Source organism: Chanodichthys erythropterus, chromosome 10, assembly GCF_024489055.1.
Source record: "Chanodichthys erythropterus isolate Z2021 chromosome 10, ASM2448905v1, whole genome shotgun sequence".
Taxonomy (NCBI): Eukaryota; Metazoa; Chordata; class Actinopteri; order Cypriniformes; family Xenocyprididae; genus Chanodichthys; species Chanodichthys erythropterus.
This window is the reverse complement of record NC_090230.1, coordinates 49,969,162-49,983,749: the sequence shown is the minus strand read 5'-3', so window position 1 is coordinate 49,983,749 and position 14,588 is coordinate 49,969,162. Positions and strand designations below refer to the sequence as shown.

At 38.6% G+C, this 14,588-nt stretch overlaps 1 protein-coding gene across 1 annotated transcript; it reads left to right on the top strand.

The window, feature by feature from the left end:
* Positions 1-246: 246 nt before the first annotated feature.
* golga7 (golgin A7) lies at positions 247-14,409 on the top strand. Its single transcript, XM_067399393.1, has 6 exons — positions 247-318; positions 1,211-1,333; positions 2,783-2,935; positions 12,722-12,823; positions 13,337-13,393; positions 13,497-14,409. Exons 1-5 carry the CDS (start codon positions 310-312, stop codon positions 13,379-13,381), a joined length of 432 nt encoding a protein of 143 aa, XP_067255494.1. The 5' UTR covers positions 247-309; the 3' UTR covers positions 13,382-13,393; positions 13,497-14,409.
* Positions 14,410-14,588: the final 179 nt, after the last annotated feature.

Here is a 14,588-nt window from a genome sequence, read left to right as displayed (position 1 = left end):
TTAACAATACTGTCAAAAATCACTTCAGTCAAAGAAATTATACAATAAAAGCAAAGTAATGTGTTCTATATTCTATAGAACACATTACTTTAATTTCATTTGTTTGTTTGTTAATTATGTGTTTGTTTATAGTTCATTTTTCTTTATAATTAATATTTAATGGGGGGAAAAAAACAAACTTTGGGGCGCTGGCCATTAGTTTGGAATTGGTGTAGCAGCGGAACTGATGAATAAAGCCAATGGTACCTACCGGACTGTATTTTGAGGAGGACAGGAGGTTGAAAAACAGGAAGAGGAGCAGCAGCCACTATGGCGGAGGTATGTGAATAAAAACAGAATTGTATTACAATTTCCTCTTGTACACGGACAAAGAATGACGTCTCAAATAACACGTTATAATAAATGTTTTATTATCCTACTATTCGGATCACACATACGTGTCTTTTTTGTAATACCATTATTATTTGACACGTTAGCGCTTCTCTAGTGGTCGTCAAAGATAACTATCTACGTCGATCATTAACTTTCGTAAAATTTAAATAATCAGTTTCACTGTCAATATAAATATAAAACCATGTATCATGTTTAAAGTGAGCTTCAGGTTGTCATCAGATTTCAGTCGTTTTATTTTGTCATATTTGAAGATGATGCTGTAAGGGCGTTGTGTGTGTGGTTTGTGTTTATGGATATGATTTCCTGTGTTTTTAATAATCAGCATCGATCATAATAATTAATGTTATTTTAGCAGCAAACCAGTAAATTAGAATGATTTCTGAAAGATCATGTGACACTGAAGACTGGAGTAATGATGCTGAAAACTCAGCTTTGACATCACTGGAATAAATTAACGTTACATTTTAAAATATATTCAAATGGAAAACTGAAATTGTAATAATACTTCACAGTACTATTTACTGTATTTTTGATCAAATAAACGCAGGCTTGGTAAGCATAAGAGTCTTTTTTCAAAAACATTTAAAAACATAAACTGTATTGCATGTTATAGATAAAGATATCTTGCTTGGGTGAAAAAATTTAATCTTGTTGATATTTACAATTATAATACAAATCATTATTTTGACAAGGAAAATGTTAGTTTAGTTTTGAATTTTTGGCTGCTAAAATGTCATATTAAATATTTAAATGTAATATTGCTAAAATGTAAAATGATTTGAATAATACATTACATAATCTGTTGTTTTCTCTCCAGACGCACAGCTTGCAGGACCTGCGGCAAGCAGCCGTCGCCTCCAAGGTTTTTGTTCAGAGAGACTACACCTCCGGCACCATCTGCAAGTTTCAGACCAAGTTCCCAGCAGAGCTGGAGAGCAGGGTGTGTAGAGATCCATAGCAAACACAAGGAACGATTTAGATTCTTTCATTTGTCATTTTTATGCTCCACATGTGTTTCACACATCCACCACTCAATAATTCAATGCAAAACAATTGGTTAAAAACAAAAACAAAACAACAACAACTAAGTAACCACTTAAAGGTGCAATGTGTACATTTTAGCAGCATCTATTGGTAAGGTTGCAAACTGCAACTAACGGCACACACCCCTTTTGGAGAAGCTACGGTGACCATTGGCCGACACGACAACGATGTCGTCATCTGAGACAGCAGAGAGTAACTTACATTAGCCAGTGTAGTAATGAGGTTTCTTCTTACTTCTAACAAAGAACGGTCTCTGCTAGAGTTGTCAAAAGTACCGACTTCGGTACCTAGTCGGTACTGAAATTTTAAAAATGTGACGCTCTGAGCACTGTTGAGTGGATTCGTAAACACCTCTGATTGGCCATTGTGTTCACGGCTCATCAGATATGTAAGTGATTGGTTACAATGATCAACACTGTAAAAACGTTGTAAATAGTCATTAATGATTGCCACAAGCACTTATACAGATACACACGGGAGCGTTTGACAAGTCCACTGATAGACAGTTGCTTTGAAAATGCTTTCAAATTCAAACACTTCAGTGTGCTTTCAAACGCTGCCGTGCGTTGATCATTGTAGCCAATCACAGACATATCCAATGAGCGCATCAACACAATGGCCAATCAGAGGGGTTTACAAATCTGCTCAAAGTGTCACATTTTTTAAATTTCAGTACAGATAGGTACCAAAGTCGTTACTTTTGGCAACTCTAGTCTCTGCTTCTAATAAACCAGACAACTACTACTACTACTACGACTACAACTTGTGCATATTCAATGTAATGACGGATGCAAGCTGCCTCTAAAAACACCAACTGACATAGTGACGAAACGCGATCTGTAGAGCAGTTTGTCCGTTTAGGGTTACTGTAGAAACATGCCAGCGCATAATGGCGTCTTGACATGTAAGTGTGAGATAGCAATGGCTCATTCTAAGGTAATAAAAACATAACGGTTCATTATGTAAGGTCTTTATGCACCACTGAAAACATAGTTGTGGATATAATATTGCATTTCTGTCAATAGATCCTCCCAAATTTTACCTTTAATTAGTAACCACTAATCTTAGGGCTCCAGACCGCAACCCATTTGCATTGGGTTTTGCTACCATTTTTCCTGCTGGTGCGACTAAATTTTGTCAGAGGTTGCACTGGACCACCACATTTGAATGTTCTGCTGTGATTGTACTTGACAAAGGTTAATAGAAACCGGTGAATTGCTGTCATTCAGGAATAAGATTGCATGGGTGGTTGAATCGAGACCTCGGCCTTTTAACGATTAATCGTGCAGCTCTAGTTCACACCTCTCACAGAGTGTTAATGCTGATAATGGATTTGTTGTTACAGATTGACAAGCAGCAGTTTGAGGAGACCATGCAGACCCTAAATAATCTCTATGCAGAGGCGGAGAAGCTGGGCGGCAGGTCATATCTGGAGGGCTGTCTGGCCTGTCTCACTGCATACACAATCTTCCTCTGCATGGAGACCCACTATGAGAAGGTGAGTTTACAGAGATGTAGGCTGTAGATATCACCAATATGACACTGACTAAGTTTACATGGACAACAATAATCTAATTATTGATCTTATTCTGAATAGACAATATTCTGATTAGGGTTTTTACAGGAGTTTCCTTTAGAATATTCCTTTCATGTTCCCGTTTTACAGGTTATAGAGCATAGACCGATTAATGGCGTTCGTCATTACGTCCCCATGCCACACCATCCGACATTCCCTCCAGAATTTCATGTATCAACATACAGTTCGTCTTCATTACTAGTACCATGTTCAGTTTTAATTTTTAATTTATGAAAGCTTGTGTGTGTCCTGTGATTAAGGTGTGAACATGTATATAATGCTTCGATAATGCGACTAAAATAGGTAAACCCCACATCTTAATTAGGGCCCAAGCGAATTAAGCGCGCAGGGCCCTCTTGTTCTTCTAAGGATTATTATTAGGGCCCAAGCGAAAATTCGCGCAGGGCCCTCTTGTTCTTCTAAGGATTATTATTATTATTATTTTTTTTTTTTTTTTTTTTTTTTTTTTCCGTCTTCCGGGGCTTTTTGGGGGCCTTAACATGCTCAAAAACTCTTGAAAATTGGCACACACATTGGAATCCGCGGCCATTAGGACGCCGGAGAGGCTGGTACCCGGGCGTGGCAGGGGGGCTCGACAGCGCCCCCTTGAAAAAAGTCTGAAAATTTGGTCCATATATTAAACATGCTTGCACGTATTAGTATGAAACTCGGTACACATATAGACCTCATCGGGCCGAACAACTTTCGCGCTCTAAGTTAATCGCCACGCCAACAGGAAGTCAGCTATTAAGGGTTGTTTGAAAAACGCATGCTCTGGAATTTGATATACTCCTCCTAGACGATTAATCCGATCGCCACCAAACTCGGTCAGCATGAAGTCAAGACACTGATGATTAAAAATTGCCAGGGGATTTTTGATATCTCGAACGGTTTGGCCGTGGTGAGGCAACGAATTTATGGCGAGAAAAAGGAAACAGGAAATGTGTTATAACGTCTTAATACATATATTGATCTTTATGAAACTTCACGAGTGCGTTCGTTATAGGAGTCTGATCACATGGATGTGACTATTGTGAGTCAAAGTTATAGCGCCACCAACTGGCAGCAGGAAGTGTATCACTTTTTGAAATGTTTTGAGATCACCCTCTTATTTTTACCTGATTTGCTTCAAACTTCATCAGTGTAATGTCAATACACAGCAGATGTAGACCTATGACAGGATTTTTGATATTTGAAATATTGTTGCCATGGCAACAGGTCAAACTTTTATAATATTCTTGAGTGTTTTTGAGGCTCTTAACATGCTTCAAATTGCATGAAACTCGACACACACATCAATATTGTCAACCAGTAGACATGGACAAAGCCATAGAAATGGGCGTGGTGGAGGGGCTCAGTAGCGCCACCTTTTGACAAAAGTGGGGGTTAGTTTTTCCTACAGTCACCAAACTCGGTACACATATTATTCTCATCAAGCCGGACAATTTTCTAATTTACATTCATTAGCTCCGACCAACAGGAAGTCAGCTATTTTGGTTTGAATGTTAATTTTTTGAAAAAACAGGCTATGCATTTTATACTACTACTCCTACAGGGTTTATCCAATTTACACCAAGCTTTTTTTAACTTGTTGCGAACACATTGAAGTTGTTTAATTGCAAACGGATTTTGGATATCTCAAACGGTTTGGCCGTGGCGAGGCAACGAATTTATGGCGAGAAAAGGGAAACAGGAAATGTGTTATAACTTCTGCATACATTGATTTATGTTTATGAAACTTCAGGAGTGTGTTGGTTGTAGTAGTCTGATCACATGGATGTAACTATTGTGAGTCAAAGTTATAGCGCCACCAAATGGCAGCAAGAAGTGTATCACTTTTAAAATGCTTTGAGATCACCCTCTTATTTTTACCTGATTTGCTTCAAACTTCATCAGTGTAATGTCAATACACAGCAGATGTAGACCTATGACAGGATTTTTGATATTTGAAATATTGTTGCCATGGCAACAGGTCAAACTGTAATAATATTCTTGAGTGTTTTTGAGGCTCTTAACATGCTTCAAATTGCATGAAACTCGACACACACATCAATATTGTCAACCAGTAGACATGGACAAAGCCATAGAAATGGGCGTGGTGGAGGGGCTCAGTAGCGCCACCTTTTGACAAAAGTGGGGGGGTTAGTTTTTCCTACAATCACCAAACTCGGTACACATATTATTCTCATCAAGCCGGACAATTTTCTAATTTACATTCATTAGCTCCGACCAACAGGAAGTCAGCTATTTTGGTTTGAATGTTAATTTTTTGAAAAAACAGGCTATGAATTTTATACTACTACTCCTACAGGGTTTATCCAATTTACACCAAGCTTTTTTTAACTTGTTGCTAACACATTGAAGTTGTTTAATTGCAAACGGATTTTGGATATCTCAAACGGTTTGGCCGTGGCGAGGCAACGAATTTATGGCAAGAAAAGGGAAACAAAGCGTTATAACTTCTGCATACATTAATTGATTTTGATGAAACTTTGGCTTAGTCTTCGTTGTACAAGGCTGATCACATGGATTTGACTATTGTGATTCAAAGTCATAGCGCCACCAACTGGAAGCAGAAAATGTGTCACTTTCAGCATACATTGAGATCACCCTCTTATTTTTACCTGATTTGCTTCAAAATTCATCAGAATAATGTTAAAACTTGGCACATGTAATCCTTTGAAAATGGGCAGGGAGGAGGGGCTCTATAACGGCACCTTGTAGTGCAGTAAATGTGGAGTGAATTTGACATAGTCCTTTGATGTTTAACCGTTTTAAGTGCCTATTGCCCGCTGTGCACAGTTGCCCTGAAGCCACCGGGGTGGCGGTGCCACCGGGCTTGGGCCCGCCATCGCTGCTCGTTATTATTTATTTATTTTTTTTTTTATTTTTTTTTTTTTTTTCCGTCTTCCGGGGCTTTTTGGGGGCCTTAACATGCTCAAAAACTCTTGAAAATTGGCACACACATTGGAATCCGCGGCCATTAGGACGCCGGAGAGGCTGGTACCCGGGCGTGGCAGGGGGGCTCGACAGCGCCCCCTTGAAAAAAGTCTGAAAATTTGGTCCATATATTAAACATGCTTGCACGTATTAGTATGAAACTCGGTACACATATAGACCTCATCGGGCCGAACAACTTTCGCGCTCTAAGTTAATCGCCACGCCAACAGGAAGTCAGCTATTAAGGGTTGTTTGAAAAACGCATGCTCTGGAATTTGATATACTCCTCCTAGACGATTAATCCGATCGCCACCAAACTCGGTCAGCATGAAGTCAAGACACTGATGATTAAAAATTGCCAGGGGATTTTTGATATCTCGAACGGTTTGGCCGTGGCGAGGCAACGAATTTATGGCGAGAAAAAGGAAACAGGAAATGTGTTATAACGTTTCAATACATATATTGATCTTTATGAAACTTCACGAGTGTGTTCGTTATAGGAGTCTGATCACATGGATGTGACTATTGTGAGTCAAAGTTATAGCGCCACCAACTGGCAGCAGGAAGTGTATCACTTTTTGAAATGTTTTGAGATCACCCTCTTATTTTTACCTGATTTGCTTCAAACTTCATCAGTGTAATGTCAATACACAGCAGATGTAGACCTATGACAGGATTTTTGATATTTGAAATATTGTTGCCATGGCAACAGGTCAAACTGTAATAATATTCTTGAGTGTTTTTGAGGCTCTTAACATGCTTCAAATTGCATGAAACTCGACACACACATCAATATTGTCAACCAGTAGACATGGACAAAGCCATAGAAATGGACGTGGTGGAGGGGCTCAGTAGCGCCACCTTTTGACAAAAGTGGGGGGTTAGTTTTTCCTACAGTCACCAAACTCGGTACACATATTATTCTCATCAAGCCGGACAATTTTCTAATTTACATTCATTAGCTCCGACCAACAGGAAGTCAGCTATTTTGGTTTGAATGTTAATTTTTTGAAAAAACAGGCTATGAATTTTATACTACTACTCCTACAGGGTTTATCCAATTTACACCAAGCTTTTTTTAACTTGTTGCGAACACATTGAAGTTGTTTAATTGCAAACGGATTTTGGATATCTCAAACGGTTTGGCCGTGGCGAGGCAACGAATTTATGGCGAGAAAAGGGAAACAGGAAATGTGTTATAACTTCTGCATACATTGATTGATGTTTATGAAACTTCAGGAGTGTGTTGGTTGTAGTAGTCTGATCACATGGATGTAACTATTGTGAGTCAAAGTTATAGCGCCACCAAATGGCAGCAAGAAGTGTATCGCTTTTAAAATGCTTTGAGATCACCCTCTTATTTTTACCTGATTTGCTTCAAACTTCATCAGTGTAATGTCAATACACAGCAGATGTAGACCTATGACAGGATTTTTGATATTTGAAATATTGTTGCCATGGCAACAGGTCAAACTGTAATAATATTCTTGAGTGTTTTTGAGGCTCTTAACATGCTTCAAATTGCATGAAACTCGACACACACATCAATATTGTCAACCAGTAGACATGGACAAAGCCATAGAAATGGGCGTGGTGGAGGGGCTCAGTAGCGCCACCTTTTGACAAAAGTGGGGGGATTAGTTTTTCCTACAGTCACCAAACTCGGTACACATATTATTCTCATCAAGCCGGACAATTTTCTAATTTACATTCATTAGCTCCGACCAACAGGATGTCAGCTATTTTGGTTTGAATGTTAATTTTTTGAAAAAACAGGCTATGAATTTTATACTACTACTCCTACAGGGTTTATCCAATTTACACCAAGCTTTTTTTAACTTGTTGCTAACACATTGAAGTTGTTTAATTGCAAACGGATTTTGGATATCTCAAACGGTTTGGCCGTGGCGAGGCAACGAATTTATGGCAAGAAAAGGGAAACAAAGTGTTATAACTTCTGCATACATTAATTGATTTTGATGAAACTTTGGCTTAGTCTTCGTTGTACAAGGCTGATCACATGGATTTGACTATTGTGATTCAAAGTCATAGCGCCACCAACTGGAAGCAGAAAATGTGTCACTTTCAGCATACATTGAGATCACCCTCTTATTTTTACCTGATTTGCTTCAAAATTCATCAGAATAATGTTAAAACTTGGCACATGTAATCCTTTGAAAATGGGCAGGGAGGAGGGGCTCTATAGCGGCACCTTGTAGTGCAGTAAATGTGGAGTGAATTTGACATAGTCCTTTGATGTTTAACCGTTTTAAGTGCCTATTGCCCGCTGTGCACAGTTGCCCTGAAGCCACCGGGGTGGCGGTGCCACCGGGCTTGGGCCCGCCATCGCTGCTCGCAGCTATATTTTTATTTTTATTTTTTTATCTTCCGGGGCTTTTTGGGGGCCTTAACATGCTCAAAAACTCTTGAAAATTGGCACACACATTGGAATCCGCGGCCATTAGGACGCCCCAGAGGCTGGTATCTGGGCGTGGCAGGGGGGCTCGACAGCGCCACCTTGAAAAAAGTCTGAAAATTTGGTCCATATATTAAACACGCTTGCACGTATTAGTATGAAACTCGGTACACCTATAGACCTCATCGGGCCGAACAACTTTCGTACTCTAAGTTAAACGCCACGCCAACAGGAAGTCAGCTATTAAGGGTTGTTTGAAAAACGCATGCTCTGGAATTTGATATACTCCTCCTAGACGATTAATCCGATCGCCACCAAACTCGGTCAGCATGAAGTCAAGACACTGATGATTAAAAATTGCCAGGGGATTTTTGATATCTCGAACGGTTTGGCCGTGGCGAGGCAACGAATTTATGGCGAGAAAAAGGAAACAGGAAATGTGTTATAACCTCTGCATACATATATTGATCTTTATGAAACTTCACGAGTGTGTTGGTTGTAGTAGTCTGATCACATGGATGTGACTATTGTGAGTCAAAGTTATAGTGCCACCAACTGGCAGCAGGAAGTGTATCACTTTTTGAAATGCTTTGAGATCACCCTCTTATTTTTACCTGATTTGCTTCAAACTTCATCAATGTAATGGCAATACACATCAGATGTAGACCTATGACAGGATTTTTGATATTTGAAATATTGTTGCCATGGCAACAGGTCAAACTGTAATAATATTCTTGAGTGTTTTTGAGGCTCTTAACATGCTTCAAATTGCATGAAACTCGACACACACATCAATATTGTCAACCAGTAGACATGGACAAAGCCATAGAAATGGGCGTGGTGGAGGGGCTCAGTAGCGCCACCTTTTGACAAAAGTGGGGGGGTTAGTTTTTCCTACAGTCACCAAACTCTGTACACATATTGTTCTCATCAAGCCGGACAATTTTCTAATTTACATTCATTAGCTCCGACCAACAGGAAGTCGGCTATTTTTGTTTGAATGTTAATTTTTTGAAAAAACAGGCTATGAATTTTATACTACTACTCCTACAGGGTTTATCCAATTTACACCAAGCTTTTTTTAACTTGTTGCTAACACATTGAAGTTGTTTAATTGCAAACGGATTTTGGATATCTCAAACGGTTTGGCCGTGGCGAGGCAACAAATTTATGGCGAGAAAAAGGAAACAGGAAATGTGTTATAACGTCTGCATACATATATTGATCTTTATGAAACTTCACGAGTGTGTTAGTTGTAGTAGTCTGATCACATGGATGTGACTATTGTGAGTCAAAGTTATAGCACCACCAACTGGCAGCAGGAAGTGTATCACTTTTTGAAATGCTTTGAGATCACCCTCTTATTTTTACCTGATTTGCTTCAAACTTCATCAGTGTAATGTCAATACACAGCAGATGTAGACCTATGACAGGATTTTTGATATTTGAAATATTGTTGCCATGGCAACAGGTCAAACTGTAATAATATTCTTGAGTGTTTTTGAGGCTCTTAACATGCTTCAAATTGCATGAAACTCGACACACACATCAATATTGTCAACCAGTAGACATGGACAAAGCCATAGAAATGGGCGTGGTGAAGGGGCTCAGTAGCGCCACCTTTTGTCAAAAGTGGGGGGGTTAGTTTTTCCTACAGTCACCAAACTCGGTACACATATTGTTCTCATCAAGCTGGACAATTTTCTAATTTACATTCATTAGCTCCGACCAACAGGAAGTCGGCTATTTTTGTTTGAATGTTAATTTTTTGAAAAAACAGGCTATGAATTTTATACTAATACTCCTACAGGGTTTATCCAATTTACACCAAGCTTTTTTTAACTTGTTGCTAACACATTGAAGTTGTTTAATTGCAAACGGATTTTGGATATCTCAAACGGTTTGGCCGTGGCGAGGCAACGAATTTATGGCAAGAAAAGGGAAACAAAGTGTTATAACTTCTGCATACATTAATTGATTTTGATGAAACTTTGGCTTAGTCTTCGTTGTACAAGGCTGATCACATGGATGTGACTATTGTGATTCAAAGTCATAGCGCCACCAACTGGAAGCAGAAAATGTGTCACTTTCAGCATACATTGAGATCACCCTCTTATTTTTACCTGATTTGCTTCAAAATTCATCAGAATAATGTTAAAACTTGGCACATGTAATCCTTTGAAAATGGGCAGGGAGGAGGGGCTCTATAGCGGCACCTTGTAGTGCAGTAAATGTGGAGTGAATTTGACATAGTCCTTTGATGTTTAACCATTTTAAGTGCCTATTGCCCGCTGTGCACAGTTGCCCTGAAGCCACCGGGGTGGCGGTGCCACCGGGCTTGGGCCCGCCATCGCTGCTCGCAGCTATATTTATTAGGGCCCAAGCGAAAATTCGCGCAGGGCCCTCTTGTTCTTCTAAGGATTATTATTAGGGCCCAAGCGAAAATTCGCGCAGGGCCCTCTTGTTCTTCTAAGGATTATTATTATTATTATTTTTTTTATTTTTTTTTTTTTTTTTTTTCCGTCTTCCGGGGCTTTTTGGGGGCCTTAACATGCTCAAAAACTCTTGAAAATTGGCACACACATTGGAATCCGCGGCCATTAGGACGCCGGAGAGGCTGGTACCCGGGCGTGGCAGGGGGGCTCGACAGCGCCCCCTTGAAAAAAGTCTGAAAATTTGGTCCATATATTAAACATGCTTGCACGTATTAGTATGAAACTCGGTACACATATAGACCTCATCGGGCCGAACAACTTTCGCGCTCTAAGTTAATCGCCACGCCAACAGGAAGTCAGCTATTAAGGGTTGTTTGAAAAACGCATGCTCTGGAATTTGATATACTCCTCCTAGACGATTAATCCGATCGCCACCAAACTCGGTCAGCATGAAGTCAAGACACTGATGATTAAAAATTGCCAGGGGATTTTGGATATCTCGAACGGTTTGGCCGTGGCGAGGCAACGAATTTATGGCGAGAAAAAGGAAACAGGAAATGTGTTATAACGTCTTAATACATATATTGATCTTTATGAAACTTCACGAGTGTGTTCGTTATAGGAGTCTGATCACATGGATGTGACTATTGTGAGTCAAAGTTATAGCGACACCAACTGGCAGCAGGAAGTGTATCACTTTTTGAAATGTTTTGAGATCACCCTCTTATTTTTTCCTGATTTGCTTCAAACTTCATCAGTGTAATGTCAATACACAGCAGATGTAGACCTATGACAGGATTTTTGATATTTGAAATATTGTTGCCATGGCAACAGGTCAAACTGTAATAATATTCTTGAGTGTTTTTGAGGCTCTTAACATGCTTCAAATTGCATGAAACTCGACACACACATCAATATTGTCAACCAGTAGACATGGACAAAGCCATAGAAATGGGCGTGGTGGAGGGGCTCAGTAGCGCCACCTTTTGACAAAAGTGGGGGGGTTAGTTTTTCCTACAGTCACCAAACTCGGTACACATATTATTCTCATCAAGCCGGACAATTTTCTAATTTACATTCATTAGCTCCGACCAACAGGAAGTCAGCTATTTTGGTTTGAATGTTAATTTTTTGAAAAAACAGGCTATGAATTTTATACTAATACTCCTACAGGGTTTATCCAATTTACACCAAGCTTTTTTTAACTTGTTGCTAACACATTGAAGTTGTTTAATTGCAAACGGATTTTGGATATCTCAAACGGTTTGGCCGTGGCGAGGCAACGAATTTATGGCGAGAAAAGGGAAACAGGAAATGTGTTATAACTTCTGCATACATTGATTGATGTTTATGAAACTTCAGGAGTGTGTTGGTTGTAGTAGTCTGATCACATGGATGTAACTATTGTGAGTCAAAGTTATAGCGCCACCAAATGGCAGCAAGAAGTGTATCACTTTTTGAAATGTTTTGAGATCACCCTCTTATTTTTACCTGATTTGCTTCAAAATTCATCAGAATAATGTTAAAACTTGGCACATGTAATCCTTTGAAAATGGGCAGGGAGGAGGGGCTCTATAACGGCACCTTGTAGTGCAGTAAATGTGGAGTGAATTTGACATAGTCCTTTGATGTTTAACCGTTTTAAGTGCCTATTGCCCGCTGTGCACAGTTGCCCTGAAGCCACCGGGGTGGCGGTGCCACCGGGCTTGGGCCCGCCATCGCTGCTCGCAGCTATATTTAGATTTGTGTTTACTTCGAGTATGACTTTAGCCAGATTAAGGTAATCAGAAATCACTGTTTACATGGAAGTTTCTTAATCAGAGTATTGTCTTAATCGTGTTAATATTGGAATATTGTTGTCAATGTAAACGTACTGATTGTCGATATGGATTTCAATAATATGTTAAATTCGTTCAGGTGCTGAAAAAGATTGCCAAGTACATCCAGGAGCAGAATGAGAAGATCTATGCTCCTCTTGGGCTTCTCCTGACTGACCCCATAGAGAGGGGACTCAGAGTTGTATCCTTTCTTACATAGAAACATCATTTGGGTCTTTCTGTCCCCTGGTGAAAGAGGGGATTCCTGACATGAAGGATTTGCCATTGAATTCTTACTGTAGAAACTTACTCTACCGTTCAAGTTTGGTGCCAGTAAGAATTGATTTTATACTTTTACTTGGCAAGGATGCATTAATTTGATCCAAAGTGACTTTTATAATGTTGTGAAAGATTTCTATTTCAAATAAATACTTTTAAACTTTCTATTCATCAAAGAATCTTGACAAAAAATATCACGGTTTCCACAAAAAGCAGCACAATTGTTTTCAACATTGATATTAAAAAGCTTTTTTCCCCATGTTCAAATTTGATACAAACCATTTGATAGAAAACCTTAGTTTAGTAATATGTCTTTGGCTGCTAAAATTGAGTGTTCCATAGATTTCCTTGTCGGTGAACGGTCAACTTTCAGACAAAATGTCAAATAATTTCAGAGTTTTACAGCACTTAATTTCCTCAACTTGAGTTTTTAAAGGTGGAGATCACTATTTTTGAGGATAGAAGTATTGGTTCAAGATAAAACACACCAAAGGTAAGTCCCTTTTTGACCTGAACTGACTTTTTTTTTTGACTTTTTAGGTGTACAATAAATGAGTTAATCTTGAAATAATGCAATGTTATATTTCTTCTTACAGGATCATGTGTGGAATGTGATTATTGGCCTGCTGGACTCAGAACCTGCTTATCCATCTCATGAAATCACAACCCTATTGCTTTAAATGTAGATAGTATACCTTTATTTTGATTCATTAATATTTTTTTGACAGAGGGAGAGAGAGATTATATAATGTATCTTACTGAAAATCTCCAATTCAGAGGTTTCTTTCAGATCCAATTCTTTCCCTCATTTAGCAGCTTTCCAATGTGTTACTTAATCCAAGTTATTTTAAATCATTGTTGTGCCATGTAATTTTATATTGCAGCATTTCATTTCTCTACATTGCGTTTTGTCTCTTGTTTTCTGTATATACTTGTCTTGAATGGGAAGTATAGATTAAGTGCACAATGTTCTGTCACAATACAGATGCATCTTAATTATTAGGATTGTTTGTGACTCTGCGTTCCCGTAGTAAAAATTTGTTTGAGAAATCTGCTCAAATATGTGCTTGTTAAAACCCAATACGAGAAACTTTGGTTTATGTGTACATGGAAATTTGAGCCTGATAATAACAATTTCTTCTATTTAATGTTTTTAAGTAATAATCCGTTTAGTTACTTTATAACTTTGTTCCATTCCTTTCCCCTCTACAAAAGAAAAAAAAGTTTGTTTTCTTTTGTAACACTACATTTTACTATATTTACCAGTGAACTACTGTACTTTTATTTGGGTCTGCAATATACTCCTTATTACACACAAATGCCATAAAATCCTTAAAAGGCATGGTTTGCATTTAATATTGCATATCCAGCTTGTATTTCAGACTGCTGTTAGTTTAACCTGTTTCTTGCGTAAATCTTTTTATCAGTGTTGTATCATAATGTCTTTTTTGAAAATCTTTTGACACTTATTTAAACTATGTATCGTACAATAAATAGTGTTTTCTTGAACAAATTAATTCCATTGTCTGCAGTCATTTATTTTATATTCAGAGGAACATTCCATGTTAGTTAGCTTTAAAATAGACATGAAATGTAAGGCTTCTCTATTGTGACGTATATCCGAGTGAAACGGCTTCTCAAACAATAAAAAAATGTGGGGCGGGACTTGATTGTGTCCGTGGGGAATC

What these genes read in the sequence shown, in the direction of transcription:
- golga7 (XM_067399393.1), top strand. An exon ending in CAGCAGAGCTGGAGAGCAGG is followed by an intron (nt 1,334 to 2,782) that starts GTGTGTAGAGAT and finishes TTGTTGTTACAG; the next exon opens with ATTGACAAGCAGCAGTTTGA. An exon ending in TAGAGAGGGGACTCAGAGTT is followed by an intron (nt 12,824 to 13,336) that starts GTATCCTTTCTT and finishes GAGTTTTTAAAG; the next exon opens with GTGGAGATCACTATTTTTGA.